General features: G+C 29.0%; 1 protein-coding gene across 8 annotated transcripts; it reads left to right on the forward strand.

Annotated features, from left to right (window-relative positions):
* Nucleotides 1-7276: 7276 nt before the first annotated feature.
* On the forward strand, nucleotides 7277-22390 carry LOC123265937 (restin homolog). 8 transcript variants are annotated; one of them, XM_044729919.1, is made up of 15 exons: nucleotides 7277-7466; nucleotides 7591-7683; nucleotides 7836-7955; nucleotides 11201-11263; nucleotides 11370-11522; nucleotides 12727-12903; nucleotides 13139-13337; nucleotides 13434-13650; nucleotides 13853-13897; nucleotides 15096-15236; nucleotides 15332-15496; nucleotides 15663-15683; nucleotides 16031-16187; nucleotides 17574-20897; nucleotides 21753-22254. In XM_044729919.1, exons 3-15 carry the CDS (start codon nucleotides 7847-7849, stop codon nucleotides 21797-21799), a joined length of 4818 nt encoding a protein of 1605 aa, XP_044585854.1. In that variant the 5' UTR covers nucleotides 7277-7466; nucleotides 7591-7683; nucleotides 7836-7846; the 3' UTR covers nucleotides 21800-22254. The 8 variants fall into 8 exon arrangements, with proteins under 8 accessions (XP_044585854.1, XP_044585853.1, XP_044585857.1 ...); XM_044729918.1 differs by having other exon boundaries at nucleotides 7591-7955; XM_044729922.1 differs by lacking the exon at nucleotides 11201-11263 and having other exon boundaries at nucleotides 7591-7955; nucleotides 21753-22257.
* The last annotated feature ends 465 nt before the right edge of the window (nucleotides 22391-22855 follow it).

Below are 22855 nucleotides of genomic sequence, written 5' to 3' on the forward strand. Positions count from 1 at the left end.
CATTTGTGGTAGGGGTAGTGTGTTTTCAGGGCCGTAAAATTATCGTTTATCACCCAAAATTTTCGAGTACCAAACAAAACCGGATTTATCAATTCTGAATAAGCAAATTCTTACTATAAATTCTTTGACACATTATTAATATTTGTGTATTTTAATGTTCTTTACAATTTATTTTAATTAATTAATTTTTAAATATATTATTTGATATTTTGCTACATTGGCACACAATACAATTTTATTAAGTAAGTTGGGGATAAAAAAGTTTGGAAAATCTAAAAGTGTACGCCCCAAAACACTCTTACTTTTTTTAATCAATAAATAAATTGTGTAATTGATTTTCAAAAGAAAAAAAAATAATTAAGTAATTTCTCAGTGTATTTTCTATTTTTTTTTTTTTAATTTTGGCGTCCGTTTTTCTTGTCATATGCGCGCGCAATCTAAAAAGTCTAGCTTGATTAAATGGCGCCATAGTTTTCACATGAGAAAAATAAGAAAAATTCTTTTTCATATAACCTGCATTGAAAATGTAAGTTTCAATGCCTGTTGAGCCAACCGAAACTAGACAATTTCAGACCAATGCGACTGTGCCGCGCAGGTATCAATTATTTCTTCCCGGCGGACAGAAAATGACGATTTTCTGTCCGCGAGGTGAAGTTGCAGCTTTATTTTCAATCCTATCAGTTGTTTGTTTATTTTATACCTTTGTAATTGTCATTCTAACCGTTAACTGTATTGACATATCATAATTCTGTTATTAAGCATAAATAAGAATGATAAAAGAAAACTTGTCAATTTACGAATAATGTTTGGTAAAAAATAAACTATTACTTTCTTATTATAAGTTTCATAATAAAATGGTATTTTCGCTGTTCGTCTGAAACTATCTAGTTCTGGTTGGCTCCAGACATTGAAACTAGCATTTTTAATGCAACTTATATGAAAAATATAATGTGTGACGCGGGATGAAACACGATTTCAGACCGAGTGATGCCAGACAACTCGCTTCGCTCGGGCAGACAACTTCACTCTGGTCTGAAATCGTTTTGTTTCATCCCTAGTCACACAATATACTATTGTTTTTGTACATGTGTATAATAGTAAATTTTAAGGAATTAATTAAAAAAAAACGCTAACTAGGCTATTTACATGATCTACGGCACCAGTTTATCGAATTCTGAAAGTAATGACAAAAGCCCAGTTTCAAGTGTGAATCTAGCACTCATCTGATAATTGAAAACTTTAACAATCGATATCTTCATGAAAATATCGATTAACGTGACGATGACTAACGTTTTATTTTTTCAAAGTAGCAACATAAAATGATTTTTAAAACGTGTGAAATCGTTTACTTCAAGTGTTTTGACGATGTAAGTCTACTCTATTAAGATAAATCAGGGAAATTTCACTGATTTTAACTAGTAAATGACAATTTCAGTATGGTTGTAATAGCCCTGATTAAAAAAAAGTATTGAGACAAAGGAAAAAATATTGAAAAGTATTGGTTTTCTAGTCAATCTAATACTTTTCAATACTTTTTTCTTTGTCTCAATACTTTCTTTTATTCAGGGAGAGGCATTGAAAGATCACGAAGTTATTTGATGTTGACGCATCGGGAGTAGAGCACTATCTCACGCGCTTCGCGCTATGAGGCGTGCAAAATTGTCAAGTGTCTGCTAATTTCATTATTAATAGTGAGATTGTTTTTATTGCTTATTAGATACCGTAATTAATTATGGACGAGTTCTGCAGCTTGATAAACCTCTAAAAAATGATAAATGCAATTTTTTTAAAATAATTCTCTAGACCTACCCAAGCGTTACAAAAAATAATGTTGACTTTTTGGAAAGTTTAATTCTATTAGAAATCAGAAACTAGGAATTGACTAAAATTCAACTTAAGATTACCAACAAATAGTTATCAAGTTATTGGGAACTTGGACCAAATGACAACAATGGTAGTTTAATTCCTAAAAAATGCAACGTTTAGCTATCAGTAAATTATTGATAAAAAATTAACATTATTGTATGTAATAAAATCACCGTGGAAACTCTACAGACTCACCATAAATGCACTGTGAAAACACCGTACGTGCTTGAAAAACTGCGTCGAACGCCGCTAATCCTATATTATAAAATAGATGAATTAACATAAAAATTTGTAATTAACAATTATTACAATTACTACTATAAAAATCGTTTATGAACACAAAAAAATATATTAATTAATTAATTAATCTTTTAACAAAAAAACAAAAATTAATGATTTCCCCAATTTGGGAGAGTATTTTTTTACGAACAGGGATTATTTACTGTCCAGTTTGTACAGCTAAGGGGTAAGGAGGTAGGTAGGAGGAGAGGATTACTTATGCTAAATTAACCTAATACACTCCGTAAATAAAGAAATAAATAACAAACACCTTGACCTAACCGAGAACCGAACTCGGAACCTATCGCTAACCAGACTTACACGCTACCCGCATCGCTACACGGCCGACTGAAAAAAGTCGAATCTCAGTAGTAACATAAACCTTTTAAATGACGCGTCGTCAAATGCCAAAACCGTATAGCTGACATAACAAATGAATGCTCGTAGGTTGTAGTAACAAAATTGGGTATTTTGAAAGTGATATTATTATTTCTATTAGCTAATCTTTGCGATCGTCTGATGACAGGGTCTTCTTCAATAAATAAATCACGCAGAAACCTTGGTTCGCCTGTTGATAACAATTTAAAGAACACGCAGGCCAAAAGTACAGCCTTCGTGACTCTGACATTTAACCAATTTAATGACCGTCGATATGGTGTGATGTGTTCATCTCGCCTCAAATTAAAAATGAATCGAATAGCATTGTTAATAAGTGGCTGAAATTTGCAATCAAGTTTGTTTGATAAGTTGAGAAACACTACTGAGAGCAATAGTCAATAATAGGAAGGATAGTAGCAGAAACTAATAACTTGCAGGTCTGTGTGGACAGAAAATTCTTCCTACGTTTTAAACTATTTAGTGAACCATAAACTTTGCGTGATACCTGTGAGATGTGCGTATTCCAAGAAAGATTATTTGAAAGATGGACTCCTAGATGTTTGGTTGAATTTGTATATGGTATTACATTGCCATCTATAATGATCTCAGGTAGCTCAAAGTTTTCAAGTAGTCTCAATTTGTGTTTACTTCCCAAGATCATGACTTTGGTCTTCTTATAATTTATTTCGAGGTCATTTTCACGAGCCCAGTCTTCTACTGCTTGAGCATCGGCAGTTAAGTTTGAAGCTGCTTTATATAGATGATATAACTTGAAATGCAAATAAGCCCATATCATGTCACATATCATCAAGATTGACGTGGTATTAAAAAAATTAAAAGATAATAATTTACAGTTGAATTTTTAATGTTGATAATTTTAAACATTAAAATTTATAATAAAATATTAAAAATGTACAGAACGATTTACAAAGTCTAAAGTAATATAAGAAATTGACTCTTGCATTTTTACCTAATAAACATTTGTAAAAATAGTTAATTTTCAAAATACAATATTAAATATCCTAAGTTATATAAATAAATCGTCACCTTATAGATTTAGTTTATCAGAATTATGAGATGTTTTTCAACATATCGGTCGTACGGTGTAGGGGTTAGATATCGGTCTGCAAGCGCGCGGAGAAGCTATATGGAACGCTGTTACCAAAGCTATAAACGGCAAGACTCCTGAAATTGAATGCTTAGGAGTAAATAAAATGATTATATCATTATTTTTAATGTTACATTTATAATTATTAATCATTACGTTTTATTTTCTAGAAAAATTCGGATATTGATTATCTATTTTCGATTGGATTTTATTTGGACGATTTTTTCAATCCTATGAATCGTTTTGACAATAAATCTTATCTTCATCAATGTCTACGAAATAAAACGATTTTATATGATTTTCCAACAGCTTGGATAGAAAATTAACTTAAAATCCGAAATTATACACATAAAAAGTATTACTTTTAGCTATTATTTTGTTATCAGATTGTATTTTCATGGTGCATGGTATTTAATGAATAAATTCTTACGTATTTATTATAAAAAGGACAGCATTAAACACTCTTATAGCATGTTCATCCCAAATGTTTCTTCACAAATAGATAAATATGAAAATGATTCTAAATAATCGATTTACTCTCGTCTTCTTAATTTAAATTCATCATATTAACATTGAAAGGATTTCTTTGTTCCGTTTAAATAACATAGTTAAAATGACAAAACTTTTCTTTCAAATTTTTGGATCTTATTACTCTCCAGCGGTTTATCAGACTAATAAAATTAGAATATGTTTTTATAAGGAATCCAATACTCTAGAAGAAATGTTTTACTACTAGTAAGTAATTAATTTCCTGAAAATTTATTCTTTCAAAAACAATTGAGGGTCAAAGTTTAACTTACATAAAATTATAAGATTTTTGAACTTTATCGCTAATTCAACAGATTTTTTGCAAAATTTTGCTTCGAATAATTTTTTTGAAGTTTTTTTTTAATTTTGAGAGCATCTTAATCACGTAATAATGGTTAGTGTATCAAAAAATATAATGTGAGGTTTTTTTTTTATTTGATATAAAAATTTCATGAAACTATTAAGCTTGTCAGGATAAAAAGAAATTTTTTTCAAGATCCTTTGAGCCACAAATATACATATATAATACATTTTTTATGTAACTCAAATTATTTTAAGCTACTTCGCAAATCCAAAAAATTTTTCCAAATTAAAATAACTTTTAAAGATACGAAAAATATGTTCATAATAAAAAATTATGAAAGCAAAGTTCTGGAATGAGTCTCGTAAATTTGCAAAAATATTAAAAAATGCCATAATTTCATTAATATTAATTAACCGACATCTGAAAATTTTTGTGATTTATTTTATTGATAAATTATTCAAAAATAATTAAAAGAAAAAATTTCACAGGTAGAAAATTTTAAAAATTATACGTGATATTTTTTTTAATGTATTTTTAGTTCTAATTTAATTAATAAAAAAAATAAAAAATTGTTAAACTTCGGCTAATTTTAGTATAATCATAATTTTTTGTAAGTTGAACTTTTACCAAATATCTTCTGAAATAATGAATAGTTGAAAAAATAATTAATCACTTTTATTTTGAACTAGTCTCTTAAATATTCTGACATCGATAATTACGTTCATAAACGTATACAAAAACATTAATTATATTTAAATATTGAAACAAGAACTTTTTGGGGATTCCCGATGCTCAGAAGTCCATTACTGTTATTTGGTCTACTGAAGCTGAAACCGGTTACTAGTCAACGAACTCATCATAAATAAATCTTGCCAAATCTACGAATCTTCATTTGAGATAATTTGCGTGTCAAACAATGTCAAATGTTTTATAATCTTCACAATGAATTGGATTGAGATATTTTTCCCTTTTTTAACTTCCCACTATAAAATAAAGTTTATAAAAAAAAATTTTTTTCACATTCGAAAATTAGATAATTTTTTTTCAATCAAATAAAAAAAATAGAAGATAAATCGGCCCACTCAGGAATTAGCGGAAATAGTTGTAACATTAATTGAAGTTTTTTTTTCAGAAAAAAAAAATAAAGAATGGCAGACTTCGAAAAAATAACGATTTTATTAAAAAAAAAGCGATAATTTCATAGAGTTGATTATGGTAAATTTTTTTTTTGTCTATTTTTTCGATAAATTCATTTAAAACAAAAATTGAAAAAAAAAAAAAAGATACCAAAAAGTCTGTTTTTAAAAAAGTTATGACTGTTTGAAAATGAAGATTTTGCGATCAAATCTACAAGAGCATTTTTTAGTTTTGTTTTTAACTATCTTTTTAGTCGTGAAAGCTTAACATCGATTCGAGCCAGTTTGGGAGTAATATGAACAAATGCTATTTCAAATGGAGGAAAAAACTTTAAAATAGTTGAATTTCATCGATTTCGAACAACATATATTTCTAATACTTTCAAACAAAAATTTAATTTTAAAATTGCGGCTTAAATAACGTATTTAAAAAATTAAAAAAAAATTGTGCTTATCGATATTTTCATGGAGATATCGATTGTTAAAATTTTCAGTTGTCGGATGACGGCTGATTCACATTCATTATTTAACAAATAAATTATTCAGCGAAAATTATTTCGAAAAAATTGCATTCACAGTTTTCTACAAATTTTACTGGTGGAAATTTGTTTTAACTATTTTTCGCCCTTTATTAAAATTTATATTAATAAAATTTTAAAATTAAATTTTTAATACAGTAAAACTCTTAAAAGTTACCCAGGTTGTCTTTCTTACTCTTATTAGTGTTTTATGAGAAATTGAGACAGAACTACGGTAACTTTTAACAGCTTTCACTGTATGTCTTTACTTTGGACTATTCTTAATTTAAATCTGACATTTGACTAGTTAAAGGGGTTGCGGTCAACTAGTCAGATCGACAACATTCCAAATTATTAAAACTCTAGAAAATTTAAAATTCCGCTACATTCAAAGTTTATAAAATACATTAGCTTAAATAGAATAACAGCCGAAAAACAATTTTGTAAATTATAAAACACCGGGTTATCGAATAAAAGTAAATATAAATCTTATATTCCTCAAGAGTTAGAATTAATTTGATTTCGAAAAAGGGTTGTTCCGACGTATATTCATCCGAATACTCATCTATCCGAATAATGATTCGGCCGAAAATTACTCATCCAAAAAATTGGAACTTTTTCTTAGATGGTCCACCTTTACAAGCATGAAATTTGAGTGTTTTCCATACATGCTTGTAAATTAAAATAAAATTAATTTTAAAAAACTAATTAATTTAAATAATTAATTAAAAAAAATTTCTAATCTAAATATAAAATTATTTATATTTTTCGGCTAAATGAGTGTTCGTCTGTTCATTCATTTTGGCGTACAAATTTTCGTTGTTATATTTTTTAATTTATTGAGACTTTGTAACTTTGAAAGATTCTATTAATATAGCTTTAGATTTTTCTTTATTTAAGATTATATTTTTCGGAATTTTAAAATTTGTAAAATTAATTATTTTAAATTACATTTAATATTTACTTTCTAAGTTCTAGTAATTTATTAATTCGGAATGTTGTTAGTCTGACTAGTTGACTGCAACCCGTTAAAGCAACACATATACATACACATCTTAAAATGATTTTAAATTTCTTGCCAGCGCCATCTACAAAACAGCTGTCCGCTTCCCCGATAGAGCAGCTCGCTGTTTTTTTCTGCATCATATTTCATGAATGTATGATTTACTATGATGATTATAATTATCTCATTACGAATTATAAAAAGCTCTAAAGTTAACTTATAAATGGAATTAAAGATAACCTTTGTGCCTTTTTCCGAAAGTGATAGCTAGGAAGAAATAATTAAAATTTTCACCAGTCAATTTTGCTTAAAAAATAGCCAAATAAAAAAAAAATTATAAATTACGGTAAGAATTTATCAACAATAACACTTAACCCTAGTAAAAGTATAACTTATAAATAATAATTAATAATAAATTACAGTTGCAATAATAATCAGAGTTTCAATGAAATTTTTATGTTTAATTACAGACATATTGAGTGTTAAAAATAAATCTAAATACCAGTGAACATTTTTTCGATACTTAACACACAACATAACATATTTTAGTGTTTTGTTTCAAGGTAACGCAATCTAATTCTAATAATATATAACAAGTAAAATAATATAAGATGATATTTTATTTCACAACCTTGATCACTGGTGTTTGTTGTACATAGCAGTGTAAAGTGTTGTCCAAAGGAATAGTGTTTTGTTATTTCATTAAAATTTATAGAAATATAAATAATGTCGGAAAAAGCATCTGGGCTAAGACAGCCTTCGAAAATAGGACGACCGTGCTGTACGGGTCCACCTAAGCCAGCAGTACCGTCTCCGTCGCCTAGATCTCCTATGAGTGAGTACTGAATTTATTATGAATGATTAATTTTTTAGAGGCTGATTTAATTGTTTAATTGTACTGAGCATTTACTGAATTGGAGTGTTTTGTAAATAAACCGACATGCGAGCATGACAGCATTTACTTTGTCCAAAGTACTTGTATGTTGAAGTATATGATTTATACTGTTAATGTAGTAGTAATATATTTGTGATGGGTAAGTATACAATAATAAAGCCCTCTCTATAAGGAGTTACCCCTTCTTGAAGAATATCAACAGAAGAGTCTGGAGTCGCGTTGTGCTGGACCTGGCCAGACTCACTGCTCTTACTTAACGTTAGGATCTTGTCTCAGTTACTGTACTGATAGTACGCCTACAGTGGAAACGAGTTTTTGTCTGCCGGTATATTTATTATTACTTGTACTTTTTTGTTATTATTCATTATATCTTGATCTTTATCTGGTAAATATTTAAAAGTGATACGGAGGATTTAAACCCATTAGTTCATGGTTTTTAAAATTAAATTTTGATACTAGTGAGGGTTTTATTTTATGTTGAATTGTGTGGAAAAATTATTTATAATTTTTTCTATGTTTTTGTAATTAATTATTAAATTTTTGATGATGAAAATTTTTTAAAAATAGTTGTTGATAATTTTTTTAAGAAGTTTTTTTAATTTAATTTTTCGATTTATTAACAGTTTTTTTTTTTTTTAATTTTAATTTTTGTTTCATTCTTTTTGAAGTAAATTTTTGGAATTATTTTAATTAAATTAATGAGAAGAAATTAATTATTAATTATTGTTATTTAAATTACACAAATTATAGTTATATATTTTTAAAACTTTTATTGAGTAGGAATTTTTTAAAATTAAATATTAATGAAAATTAGTTGATTTTTTTAAAGAAAGTTTTTATTTAGAAAAAATTGAGTTGTTTTAAATTTTATGTTAAAATTATCTGCTAAAAACATTATTGGTAATTATTGTTAGAATAAATTATTTGAAATTTTTTATTTTATAGTTTTCATTAGAAAAAATTACAATAATTTTTCTAAAAAATTAATTACTAATTTATGTTGAGAAAATTTTTCCAACCTAAAAATTATGGAGAAAAATTAATAAATTCATGAATTTATGTAAAAAAAAAAAATTATAAATCAAAATCTAGAACACGTATCATACCTTATTAGTTTCAATTTAAGTGAAATCGTGAAACCTTCGTACTATAAAAAAAAAAATAAATTACTCACGTGATGTCATTAATTGTTATTACTTTATATATACCGATAATAGTATTCGATCAACGAAATAATTTTGCGTTAAATAAATAAAAATATTTGCTGAAATAATAAATATTTATTGAAATGTCATAATGACAAGTACACGATAAGTTCGATGTTTGATAATGCAAAATAAAATTTATTAGATGATAATAATAATCGAGGTGTAGGATTAATCATTTTAAGATTCTAAATACGTGGAATAGATGTAATTAATGTTTAATTAATGTTAATGAGCTTGTAATTATAATGGCTCAAAAAGAGGTAAATTTGTGTACGCGTTATTTATAGCAATTAGACACACTGAGTAATTTGTGGCTTACATTATTGTACGTGTGTAATGTTAATGATTATTCTACGTTGACGTAATACCTTATTTCGTAAGACTAAAAAAATTATAAGAATTCTCGGTGAACCCGCGCCTCCCATAAATGGTATTCACCATTGAAACCAGTTGTATTATATACAAAACATCACAAATAAATAAATAACAAGGACACTTTACATTATTTTTGGACTTGTGTGTTTTTAAAAACGTAAACAATACTCACTTCATTTTTTTTTTTTTACAAGTTTTCTTCTTTGTATCATTGATTAAAACTCTAGTTAAAAACTTTATTTTAGTATATTTCTTCAATTTTTATAAATCAAAAATTAAATATTAAATAATGATAAAAAAAATTGAAAAAGTATTCGTATTTGACAAAATAAATTGTTGAAAATTAATTATAGAAAAAATAATGTCAAGTTTGAAACTACTAATAATTTTTTTCATAAAAACTTAATCACTAAAAACATTTTTACATTTATATTGTTTTAAAATCATGAATAATTTATTTATAATATATAATTAAGTAATTTTCCATTTGCAGTTTGTTTCTTTGAAAAAAACAAGTACAATGTTTAAAAAATAATTTTCAAAAATAATATCAATAATTTAATCTTTATAATTTTTTTTTTAATCTAGAAATAATCTTATACAGTTAAAAAAAAATTAATTATTAATAAAAATTATCAGATAACATAATTAAATTATACATAATTTAATAACATAATCAGAATATTATCTAAAGACATTTACTCAATAATAATTAATGATTTGCAAAATGACAAGTAAAAGTCACAGCAAAATAAACTGCATCAGTTTCCGTTAACTCGAGCAACAGAGAATTCTTTGTTAGAGTAATACTCATATAATCAGCTTTCCATCTTGTTATCCACAATAAACACGAGTAAAGACAAGGTTCTACCCACGCAAACTAGCTCTAAATCCCCACAACATCAAACACACTCCAGCAAAACAACATAAACATTAAAATTAGCATTAGTATTAGTATTTACAACACAAAGATCTTGTTATAACCACACCCACGTACGAATATTCATTAATGCCATTACTAATCGAGCAACCGATCTCGATCTCATGATCATAACATTTAACTACGGATGTCATATGTGTCACCCACGCTAAAATGTTACCGTCACACTAAATAAATAGTTAAACACCAGTGACCAATTCTACTCAGAGATTTAATTATTCAAAAACATAAATCATTGACAAAATTAAATCACCGGGTTTATAATACAATTATAATAATTGCGTCTCAAGCCTAGCCCGACTTCCTAAAAAACTAAAAAAATAACGTCATGCCGTATTTATATAATCCCACATAATGCTCTTACAAGATCATAAGACCAAAACCGATTGGATTATAACTAAACTTCCGGTAGTAATAGTCAGATAAGATGATTATGATCCTCGATAATGTAATTATCAAGGAAATAACATGTCACCGGTTCATTTAACACTAAAGAGAGTTAATTGGAAGCTTTAAATCAAATCCCTACCTCTACTTCTACCTTGTCTAACTTATAAACATAAACAATCTTCATTTATATTTTATACTGTTGACTGATCATTTGGCTTTTAAGTTACAAGTTGCTTTCATACCACAACTTTGTTGTCCTGTTTGCATGCTAGATTCAATGGAGCCGATTTATGAAAATCCGGTCCGTAGAACTGATGCGCTACGTCGTGGATCAGGTAGGACGCACGATTTTATCTGAAAATTAAAAAAGATTTTGATTATTTAAAATTATTTATGTTTTTATTTAATGTGTAATTCTTAATTAAAAGATTTTCTTTTTAGATACGAGTGTCGTATTGACGGAAGATACTGACAGTTTTATAATTGGAGATCGAGTATGGGTCGGCGGATCGAAACCAGGATCTATTGCTTACATTGGCGAGACTCAGTTTGCTCCTGGAGAATGGGCTGGTGTTGTTTTGGATGATGCTATTGGTAATTAAAAAAAAATTTTTGCAAACAGTGTTCTGAAATATAATCATAAATGCAGTTTTGATGAAAAAAAATACTGATAATTTTAACAATTTAATTAGAAAAAACACTTGTTTTTTATCAGCAGATAAATAATGTTAGAATAAAAAAATTTTCTGATTCAAAATGACGGAATAAATGTCGAAATTTGTTAAATTATATTTAAATGCTAATAATGAACAATTATCAGCAATTTTTTTTGTAATTGTATATTTTAATGAAATTACAACTAAAGAAGTTTTTTTTTTTATTAAATTAATTTTTTGATTGATCTGTTTATTGTCAAAGGTTATATTTGAACAAATACTGCAAAAAAAATAATTTAAAAAAAAGTTAATTTAATTTGTATAAAAGACACTGAATTTGACAGGCATTAGAAATTTTTTTGGAATTTTATAAATGAAATTATTACGAAAAAAAATTAAATAAAAAATTCCATATATAGAAATTTTAAAAAAATTATTGGTGAAAATTTTTAGAAGCATTTTTTTGCAATTAATTTATTATTAGATTAAAAAAAATTAACAGTTGTCAGCTAACTTCAGTATCATTTTTCATAACTTATAATTTTTTTAATTATTCTGAAAGAAACAGATATCTGTCAATTTTTTTTATTTTTATAACAATTAAATTACTATGCAAAAATTTGGTAATTATTTACAAGTGGGATCAACCCACGCTGGGCCATGTTAAATTTTTTTTTTAATTGTTCGTTTTTTATATATTTTTCAAAAAAAAATATTTTAAACAACATCAAAAAAACATAGAATAGAAATTTTTTCTAAAAACATGAAAGCTAAAATTTTTTTCTACTTTTAAAGACAAAAAAAGCTATCAAAATCTTAGTTTTCTCCTTTTATGAGATTTTTTTTATCATAAATGCGTCATGTAAAAACAAACAGAATCAAAAAAAAATTTTTAAATGTTAATTTTTCACCTAGTTATGGCCCAAAATAGGGTTGACCCCACTTGTAAATAATTACCAAAAATTCTATCAAAAAAATTCTACATCTAGAGATTAAATAAAATTATAAGTGTAAATTTTTAATAATAATTGATTTTTTATTAAAAAAAAAAAAAAAAAAAATTTTCAAATGTCTCCTGATTTTAGTATAATTATTTTCAAAATATTTTGAATTATCAATATAATAACTTAGCTTATTTTCAGGAAAAAATGACGGATCAGTAGCAGGAGCGCGTTATTTCCAATGCGCACCAAAGCACGGAATCTTCTCGCGTTTAACTCGGCTGACCCGTTTCCCACTGGTCGACGCAGTATCACCGAGAATAAAGAGTCCAGCGAGTCCTGACAGCCGTCTCAACAAATCTATTTCACCGTCTCTAAGTAAATACCGCTACTATTACCGTCGTCCATAAATAGATAGGACCTCTACCTGCACAGCTTACATGTATTTTCCGTAGTTGTAGTTTACTCCTAACCCAATTATCTTTCAGAGTTTTTTTAAAGCTTTTTGTTTTGTTACTAATAAAAAAATGAACTATTAAAGAGAGCACAAAATAAAACACATGTACCTACTGTAATTTTTAAAGTGTGTAATGTTAAGATAAATTTCATGTAGATGCCTCGATGACCAGTTTATCATCAGTATCGCAACGCGATTTAAAAATTGGAGACCGCGTTATCGTTTCTTCAAGTCAAGGCAGCAAGACAGGAGTGCTGAGGTTCGTCGGTGAGACTGCATTTGCAGCCGGCGAGTGGTGTGGAGTCGAATTGGACGATCCAGTGGGAAAAAATGACGGTTCTGTTGCTGATAAAAGGTCTCCAATCAATTAACATCTGATTTCTTAGAGTAGACGCTGCTAGAAAAATAAATTAATATAAATATTAATAAATTATATTAACTAACCAACTAGGTACTTTGAATGTCGTCCTAAGCATGGGCTCTTTGCACCCTTGCACAAAGTATCAAGATCGCCGTCCAGTAAAAGACCATCTATTTGCGTGGTCCATAAACCCAGTGGAGCTGCTCTTAACTCCTCGCTTAGAAAAACCAGCTCCAGAGAATCCCTGACGTCGTTGTCGAGTCTGGCAAGCACTACTGCCAGTACTGCGACCCGTGGAGCTACTAGGGTAAGATTCGCGACTTCTGAGTGATCCTACTTAATTACATCCTTGATAATTCAATTGTATTTTCAAACTTACATAAACGTCGTGCTGACGTTTGTAAATTTGAAACGGTTTTTTTTACTAGAAACCGTGATACTAGTATTAATGCATGAAGTCTAGATTTTCGCTGCATGGCCAAAGTATTTTTTAACATTTGATATTGCAGAAAGCTGGCTTGCGCACTACGACACCTGCCAGAAGCTCATTGCAGGTGAGATTTACTAATCAATTAACAGTTAGATATATTTATTGTACTTAAATTTTTTTATTTTATTTTTTTAAAATAAAGTACTTGGATTTTTAGATTTTAAGCGATTTAGTTTTAGTTATTAATTGTTTGTACAAATTGCTTGTAATAAAGTTGTTGATTTTTGTTTGTTATTAATTGTTAATTATGAATAACAGTTATGTATTGTTGAATAAAAATTTTGTTCCTATTTCCTTATTAATTATATCTAGAATTAGTTGTAAATAAAGTAAAGCTTGTATGCTGTAAAAAATTTTTGGTATGAAAATAGCACCCTGAATCATGTTGATGTGATTTAAGTTTCAATTTTTTAAATCGGTTTAGTAGATGCTGAGATATTGATAATCCGTACATTCGTACGTACGCACATTGAAAAAAAAATTAACTTGATTCAAGAGAAAAATTCTTGAACCAAGAATATAATTTTGAACAGAATAATTGTCTTGAATCAAGTAAAATATCCTTAAATCAAGAATTTTTCTATTCAAAAAAAGAATATTAAGTTCTTCAAAATTATATTCTTGATTCAAGAACATTTTTTTTCTGTACAATTAATCTTAATTTAGACAGAAACGTTTGAACTTAATTTCTGGCTGAAGGATAGGAGATACGAAAAAATAGTAAGAGACATATCGATGGTTTTCTGACGCAACCTCGTATCTCAAAAATGACAATTTTAAAGATGAGGTGAAAAATAGCTTATAAAAAATTAATATTCATCTAAAAACAATATTTATCAATTGTATTTTCTAAAAATACTATCGTATTTATTATTATTCTGGTTAATATTTTTTTTCAGTAATGCGTTTATAATTAATTATTAATTTTTCAGTTGAACCCTTTCATCTTCAAAAATCGAGATACGTGATTGCGTTAGAAAACCCTCGATATAGGAAATTTCATTATCTACCAAATAAGTTTAAAAATTTTTTTAGTATCTTTAATATTTGAGCCAGAGACTCAATTTTTGAGTTCATAGAACGCTAACAAAAAAAATTAGAAGTTTGAAATCCAAATTGAGTTTTGTTGTACTGATAAAATTTTCACACAGACAATTTTTTACAACATGACAGCCTGAAGTATATCTTAGTTTATTTTTATAAAGTTGATTTATGAATCCGTTTTATTACTGATGACCTTGAAAAGATTGATTGATTTGCAGGAGATGTTGAAGGAGAAGCAACAAGAAATAGAAATGTTAAGAAAAGAAAGAGATCTCGAACGCGAAAGAATAACGAAAGCAGCAACTCAAGCCGACCATGCGGAGCAAAAGATATTAAAGCTCCAAAAAGAATACGATAAGGTAGTTTTAGTTTGTTTTCATATAAAATTTCTCGTTCAACTGAATTATTTATAGACCTAAATTATAAGTGACCTTGAATTATTATGTATCGGTAGTATCGAGAAGATATGGAGAGAGCAGTTTTGGAGGCGCAGTCGGCGCTCGAAAAGCTGTTGGAAGAAAAAAGTCAGCTGTTTGCGCAGCTGGAAGAAGAGAAACAAAAGAGCGAAGATTTATTGTTTCGTTTTGAGGAAGAGTCTGTCAACAAAGAAGACATCCAGGTGCCTAAATATTTATATTTGTTTTTGTTTTCGATTAATTTTAAATTTATAATTCTTATCATTATGAAGCTTTTTATTCTGGTGATGGAATGATTTAAAATTTAGAAATTTTAAGAGCTTTTGCTAACGACCACTACACATTCTATCGTTTTTATTCACTTTTCAGACAGAGAGAGCTGAAATTGATGTAAGTAATAATTTTTATCCAGTTTATTTTTTGCACCGCTTGCACTCTTGTAAAAAATACTTTTTAATCTCTACTAACTCACTTTCATTTCAAAGCATCTGCGAGTGTTTGTCTATTTTAAGTTTAGTAAACTCTCAATAATGCCTTGAGATTAGGAATTTTTTGAGTGGACTAATTTGTCAGATTATTTTAATAAAGACAATCTTTATCTGTTTAACTTTTTTTTTTATTATTTATTGAAACGTGTGTTATTAATAATTATTAACAATAAATTTTGTTTGATGTGTATTAACAAATTGTTTGAAATTTGTCAAACAATTTTACTAATTAAATTTGATGTTCTGCAGGTAATTAATACTCACAACGAGACTAAAATAAACGAGTTGGAGAGTCAATTGACAAAGGAACGAGAACGAGTGATCCAGCTTGAGAAAGAACATACCCATCTACTTGAAGTTGAAGATGAGCTTACTAAATTACGGCATGAAAAGACAGAATTTTTAGGTAACTGTTAATTACAAACTACTTATTGAGAAGTTATACGCACTTAATAGGCCAAAAATGCGATTTTTCAATCATTTTTTTCTGAAAAGACTTTTTAATTTCTTTAAAAATGGCCCGTTTGAATTCTCTAAGTTCATAGCAAGAAAATGATTATATTCTTTCTGAAGAATATTTATAAGGAAATAATGTAAAGTATACTAATATAAACTCAGATAGTTTGGTACTTGGTAAACTTGAACGAGGCCAATTAATATATGCTGAAGTTAAAGAATTTTTCAATTTTCCTCATTAATTAAATTAAAACTAAAAAAATATTTTTTTTTGATTCTGCTTATTTTTACGGCGCATTTATGATAAAAAATGTCGTGAAAGAAAAAAATAAAGATTCCGATAGCTTTTTTACCTTCAAGAGTTGGAAAAAATTTTGGCTCTCATGTTATTGGATAAAATTTCTATTTTATCTTTTTTTGATGTTTTCTATATATTTTTTTTTCCAAAAGTACATAAAAAAAAAACGAACAATTAAAAAAAAAATTGAATATCACAATTTTCTAAAAAATTTATAAATTGTTAAAATTGTGATGATCAACTTTTTTTTTTAAATTGTTCATTTTTTTATGTATTTTTCAAAAAAAAAAATATATCAATAAAATTAAATAGAAATTTCGTTCAAAAAAATGAAAATTAAAATGGTTGACCCCACTTGTAAATATTTACCCAAAAATATTTTTAAAAAATTATATTAATAGTTTTTTTTTAATTTTCTGCAAGTAGACTTTTAATTTTTATTATTTTGTTATTTTATTTTTTAATTTTTATTTTTATTTTTTATCAGTTCAATGAACCCTACAGCAAAGCCATTAATCGGGTTCCATGTTACATACAATTTAATACAAAGTGTTTAATTTAAAATTATTATTATGATAAGTCACTATATAATTAACTATCGAAAGTAAATGTTTTGCTCCAGTTTATACAATGTTTGACATACAAAGTTTTGAAAAACATTCAGAACTAGTTATTTTATAAACATCCAAACTGTTATCTATCTTGTAAAAAGTATTGAAAGCACTTATTAATCGGTATATGGGGGCAGATGTAGCAAAGTTGGTGCCAGCGAGTGGATTTTTTTTAAGAAAAAAAATCATATAAATTATCAGATGTTTTCTAATTTTATTCTCATAAAAAATTGGCAATTTCCTATAGCAATTTTGATCGTTAATTTTTTATAAAAATATCAAATATTCATCAGAATTATTAATCCTTAAATTAATTATTGAAAAATGTATGTACATTACAAAAAGAAAATTAATATTTAAAAATTTCTAAGCCCGTATAGCTTCTTAAAAAATTGAATGAACAATAAATCTAAAATTTATTTTTCAGAATTACAAAACCGCAATTGGTGTCTGGAGGAAGCTAAAATAACTTTAGAAAAGCAAATATTCGAGCGTAACGACCAAATAAAAGCCCAGGAGAAAAAAATAAATGAGCTTGAGGTTAAACTAAATGAAGGTGAACAAGAAAATGTTAAGACAAAAGATCAAGAGGTTAGTAACCAGAAGGCTTATGACGAGCTCAAAAAGACTTTGGAAGAGAAGACCAAGTTATTGGACGAGATTTCGAAGGAAAAGGATCAAGGGAACGAGGCGTTGAAGCAGGAGATTGAGAAGCTGAAGGAAAAAATTGAGGGGCTCATCAAAGACAGCAAAAAGGAGAAAGACGCTCTTGTGGAAAAATACGAGAAAGTTATTGAAGACAAGGACAATCTTATCAAGACTAAGAGCAAAGAGCTTGAGGAAGAAACTGCTCAGAATGCGGAAAAGCAAAAAGCGTTGACTCAACTTCGAGTAGACAATGAGGAACAAATGAATAAATTGACTGAGAAGTTAAACGAGCAATTGCTGAACAAAGATCAGCAAATTGAAGAACTTAAGCTCAAGGCTCATGAAGAAGGTAGTAAGCTGAAGATAGCTTTAGAGGAAGTTGAAGAACTGACCAAAAAGCTCAAAGCTGCTGAAGAAATGAATCAGGAGCTGAAAAGACAGATCGAGAGTCTGCAAATTAACAGCGGAAATGAAACTAAAGTTATTATCGAGGAGAAAAATAAGCTGGAAGAATCTTTAGCTAGTCTTAAAGCTACTTCTACTGCCTACTCAGCTCAACTAGAGAAGCTCAATGAAGACTTGAAGATGAAGCAAGCGGAGTTGGTGGAGCTCCAGAAGTCGAAAGACGCGGAGATAAAGCAACTTATGGATAGTTTTGAGAGCAAGTTGGAAGAAAAGACTCGATTTATCACGGAAATAAACGCGGATGTGGCGCTCAAATCATCGAGGATCGCTAATTTGGAGCATGAGGTCGCGGAGCTGAAACGTTTGCTCGCAAGCAAGGATGAAGAGATCAATAGTCTGCTTGAAAAAACTTCAGAATTGAAGGACGCGATCACTTTGTCTGAGCAGACAAAGACTAACTTGGAGAGCGAGCTCAGGATGTACGAAGTGAACATTGCGGAGCTTAACCAGAAGCTCGCGCATTCCGAAGAAAAAATTTCGCAGTTGGTTGAGCAGAAGAGCAAACTCGAAGCTGAGATATCTAGTGTGATAAGTTCATCGGCGGATTCTTCTGAGCAGTTGATTAAGTACAACGAGGACTTGCGGTTGAAGGAAAAGGAGCTGGACCAGTTGCGCGAGCGGGTGTTTGAGTTGGAGAACTTGTCTACCTCTTCGGAAGCTAAGTTTAATCGCGCTGAAGAAGAACTCAAAGCGGCGAACCAGGTAGTGGAGCAGCTGAAGGCTGAAATTGGGGAGATCAGAGACCAGCTTGACGGGCAGGTTAAGGCCAGAGAAGAGTTGAGCAAGGAACTGGGTGTATTTAAGGCAAAAGAAGCGGAATTAAACGGAGTTAAAGAAGCTTTGGCGGAAGAAGTTAGAACTAAGCAGCTTGCTATTGAGGGTTTGAGCGTACAATTGAAAGCTGCTGAGGAAAATTTGACGGGTTTGAGCGATAAATTTTCGGCTTTATCTTGCTCGAGTGAAGAAAAGTCAAAGGAGTTTAAGAACTACTCTGAAGAACTAGAACAGAAGGTTAAGAAGTTGGAGGAGGAAACCAGAAGCTTGAAAGAGAATTGGGAGAAATTATTGGGAGAAAAGGAGGTGGTTGAAAAGACATTGGGAGATTTAAAACAAAAGCTGGAGGAAGAAATAGCTTCCAAAGGTCGCTTGGAGACTCTGAGTGGAGAAAGAGAAAGTCAGATCAAGAGTTTGGAGGTTAGGATTGAAGAGTTGAACAAAGAGAAAGAAGAAATGAGCTCGATGGTTCAAGAGCTTGGTGTTAAGTACAATGAGAGCCTTGCGCAGTTGGCGGTGGTAAGCTCTAAGGATGCTGATACTTCGCTGGAGGTTACTTTGATGAGGGAAAAAGTAGGACAGTTGGAGACGAGTAATGGAGAACTGAAGAAATCTTTGGAGGTTATGAATCAGTCGGCGACGGGACTTAAGGAAGAATTGAGTGAAGCTACGGCTAGAGCTCAAGAATTGGAAGGGAAAATTAAGGAACTGGAGTCTAGTGCTGCTGAATGTGATAAACTGAGAACTGAATTGGTAGAAGAGAGGGAGCTAGTTGTTAAGGCGGGAGAAGAAAAGATTCGGTACTTGAAGGATTTAGAGGAGACTATGAAAGACAAAAGAGCTTTGGAAGAAAAGATTAGCGCGGTTGAAAATGAACGCGAGGGTTTGAAAAGAGAATTTGAGGTTAAGGTGCGAGAGCTTGAGAGTTTGCAAGTGGAGAATCAAGCTTTGGGTGAAAAACTGAAAGTGGAGCTCGAAGCGTCGAGTAAAGAGGTTAGCTTGGCGAAGAAGAGGAACGAAGAATTAGAGAGTGTTGTTGATTCTATGAAAAGTGAGGTTAGTAGTAGAGACTCGGTTGTTGCTGAGCTTCAGAAGCTGATTGAGGGGATGAAAAAAGACAAAGATCAGCTGGTCAGCGGAGAGAAGACTATAGTAAGTGAGTTGGAGAAGAAACAAAGCGAAGTTGTGGCTATAAAGGCGGAAAATGAGAGTTTGGTGGGTGAGAAAGTGTATTTGGAAAAGGAGCTGAAAGATAGGGAGGGGCAGATACAGACACTAACGAACATGGTGGCGAGTAATGAAAGTGAAATTGTTAAACGCACTCAAAGTATGGCGGAGAAGCTCAGTAAGGTTAGAAAAGACTCGGAAGCGCTGAAAGAGAATCAAAATGCGTTGGAGAAGGAAAATAAGACGCTTTCCGCGAAATTGAGCCACACTTTGGAGGAACTTAAGACTGCGATGGAGAACAAGAAGAATTCTTTGGAGGTTAAATCAGTGGATGTTAAGAATAATGGAAACAAAAACGGAGAACTGATACAGCTGATCGAAGAAAATGAGACTTTTAAGGGGCAAATTGATTTTTTGAACTCTGTTATTGTAGATATGCAGCAGAAAAATGAAAAGTTATTGAGCAAAGTTCAAGTTCTTGAAATGGGAGTCCCCGCTAATGAAGCTGATGATTACAGCAAGTACTCGCTGGATAAAAAAGCAGCTACTCCGAGAATGTTCTGTGATATTTGTGATCAGTTTGATCTTCATGAAACTGAGGATTGTCCCAAACAGGCGCAAGACTTTGAAGTTGAGAAACCTGTTAAGAAATCGAAGAAATCTTCTGTTGAAAGGCCTTACTGCGAGAATTGCGAGAGTAAGTCTTGAATTTTTTATTTTGTACACGGAAAAAAGTAAACTGTAAAATTCACTCGGATTTCGGTTAATTTTTACAGTTTCAAACAGTACAGCGGACATCGAGGTGGCAAAAATATAAATATTACATAACTTAATGTAGAAAGTGTAAAAGCCACAATTTACAATTTAATATCGAATATAAGTGATTAGTAGCTGTCACTATAGTAAATAACGACTCTCTCATCTTAAAAAATTACAGTTTCAAACAGTAAAAATTACCGTTTCAATATATAGTCCATTTTATGAAGAGAAGGAGAACTCAGATGAGAAGAAGAGAATTTCAATCTAGGAGAATTTAACATTTGAAACAGTAAAAATTCTACTCTTGAAATATATATATATATATATATATATATATCACCAGTCCAAGCAAGTTAATAATTATAGTTTCATTTTTAGCGTTGCGTTTAAAATTTACTATTTTACTTTGTAAATATTAACATTGCTTGTATTAGAAATTTAGTAACTTTATTTTATACTTTTTATATATCATGCGATCATTTTTTAGGTACGAAATAATAAATATCAAAGTCAAAATTCTTAATTATTATATTTTAACATTTTGGACTTTCACATAGCGAATATTACTGTTTGAAATAGTATTTTCTTGCATTTAAAGAATAAATTGTAGCGTTTGAATGATAAATATTATAAAGTGAATAATAAAATCACGATTTTACTGTTTGAAATGGTAATTTTTAGCAGTTGATCATTACTTATTATAAATCGACTATTATTTATTACAGTTTACTTTTTTCCGTGTACTGTTAATGTTTGGATAATTAATTATAATACTGAATATTTTTGTTTTTAGTGTTTGGACACGATACTTCGGAGTGCGATGATGCGGAAACGTTTTAACAAAATACTCAAGAATTTGTTATTAAATATTCATCACTAGTTTGCTTGCCGGTTAGATGAAGATTTGTTGAATTTTTTAGAGTATATTTTTGTACGGGAAATTTAAATTTTAAAAGAACTTCCTATACAAGTGTCTTCCTCAGTGATAATTACTGATATAGTTTCAACAAATTTATTACGATTACGATTAGTTGTTAATTTTATTACTATCTATAGTAGCAATTGTTAGCTTAATATTATTGAATTAAATTATTGATTTCGTTCTCCACTTTTAAGACTGTCCGTTGAAGAAAAGCGTAGATCGCTTTAAGAGTAGAGACTCGGAATATTTTTACGTACATATATTAAATGACAAATTTATTGCGAATTAAATATTGTCAAAATGAGAGTTATGTATTTATGTAAATAATAATATCGACTGCTTGCCTAATTATATTTAATATTTATTGCAGTTGTTGTGTAAATATTTTGATTCATCAATCATCGTTTTGAAGATATTCAAAAAACATTTTTTAAATTAAATTCTTATTTTCAACTGCAAATATTTATTGTTCATTTAAATATTTTTAATTGCACTTAAGTATCGATTAACTGCTCAAAGTGACTTTAAAATTGCACAAACGTTTGTAATTATTTTACAAATTTGGTCATTTGGTTGTAAAAGTTTAATAAATAAATTTTTATCTCTGAACTGGCTTACATTTATCCTAAATTTTTCGTACAATTATAATTTATATAAAATTTGTAATTATAAAGATATTATTTTTCATGAAGAAATTTACGTTATTAATCAGTAATAAATTTTTTTTTTTATATTGTCAATCCCTTATTATTAAAGAAAAAAAGATTTAAAAAAATTATTTTTTAATCTTTTTTAATATCTTCACTCATTATAAATCTCTTCATTTGTCAAAGTATGTTAACAATAAGAATAAGAATGGCTGCGTTCAAGTTTACTAAGTTCTTGGCAGATCTTAGCATGTCTTGTAGCAACAACTTAAAATAACTATATTATTTTTTTAAAAAATCTATAATAAAACAATGCGAGGTATATTT

This window comes from Cotesia glomerata, linkage group LG5 (genome assembly GCF_020080835.1).
Source record: "Cotesia glomerata isolate CgM1 linkage group LG5, MPM_Cglom_v2.3, whole genome shotgun sequence".
Taxonomy (NCBI): domain Eukaryota; kingdom Metazoa; phylum Arthropoda; class Insecta; order Hymenoptera; family Braconidae; genus Cotesia; species Cotesia glomerata.

Excerpts from the sequence above, each read along its gene's own strand:
- LOC123265937 (XM_044729918.1), top strand. The coding sequence starts at position 7,847 with ATGTCGGAAAAAGCATCTGGGCTAAGACAGCCTTCGAAAATAGGACGA. Across the intron at positions 11,523-12,726 it reads TGTTTTGGATGATGCTATTG|GAAAAAATGACGGATCAGTA; the intron begins GTAATTAAAAAA and ends GCTTATTTTCAG. Across the intron at positions 13,338-13,433 it reads GGTTCTGTTGCTGATAAAAG|GTACTTTGAATGTCGTCCTA; the intron begins GTCTCCAATCAA and ends CTAACCAACTAG.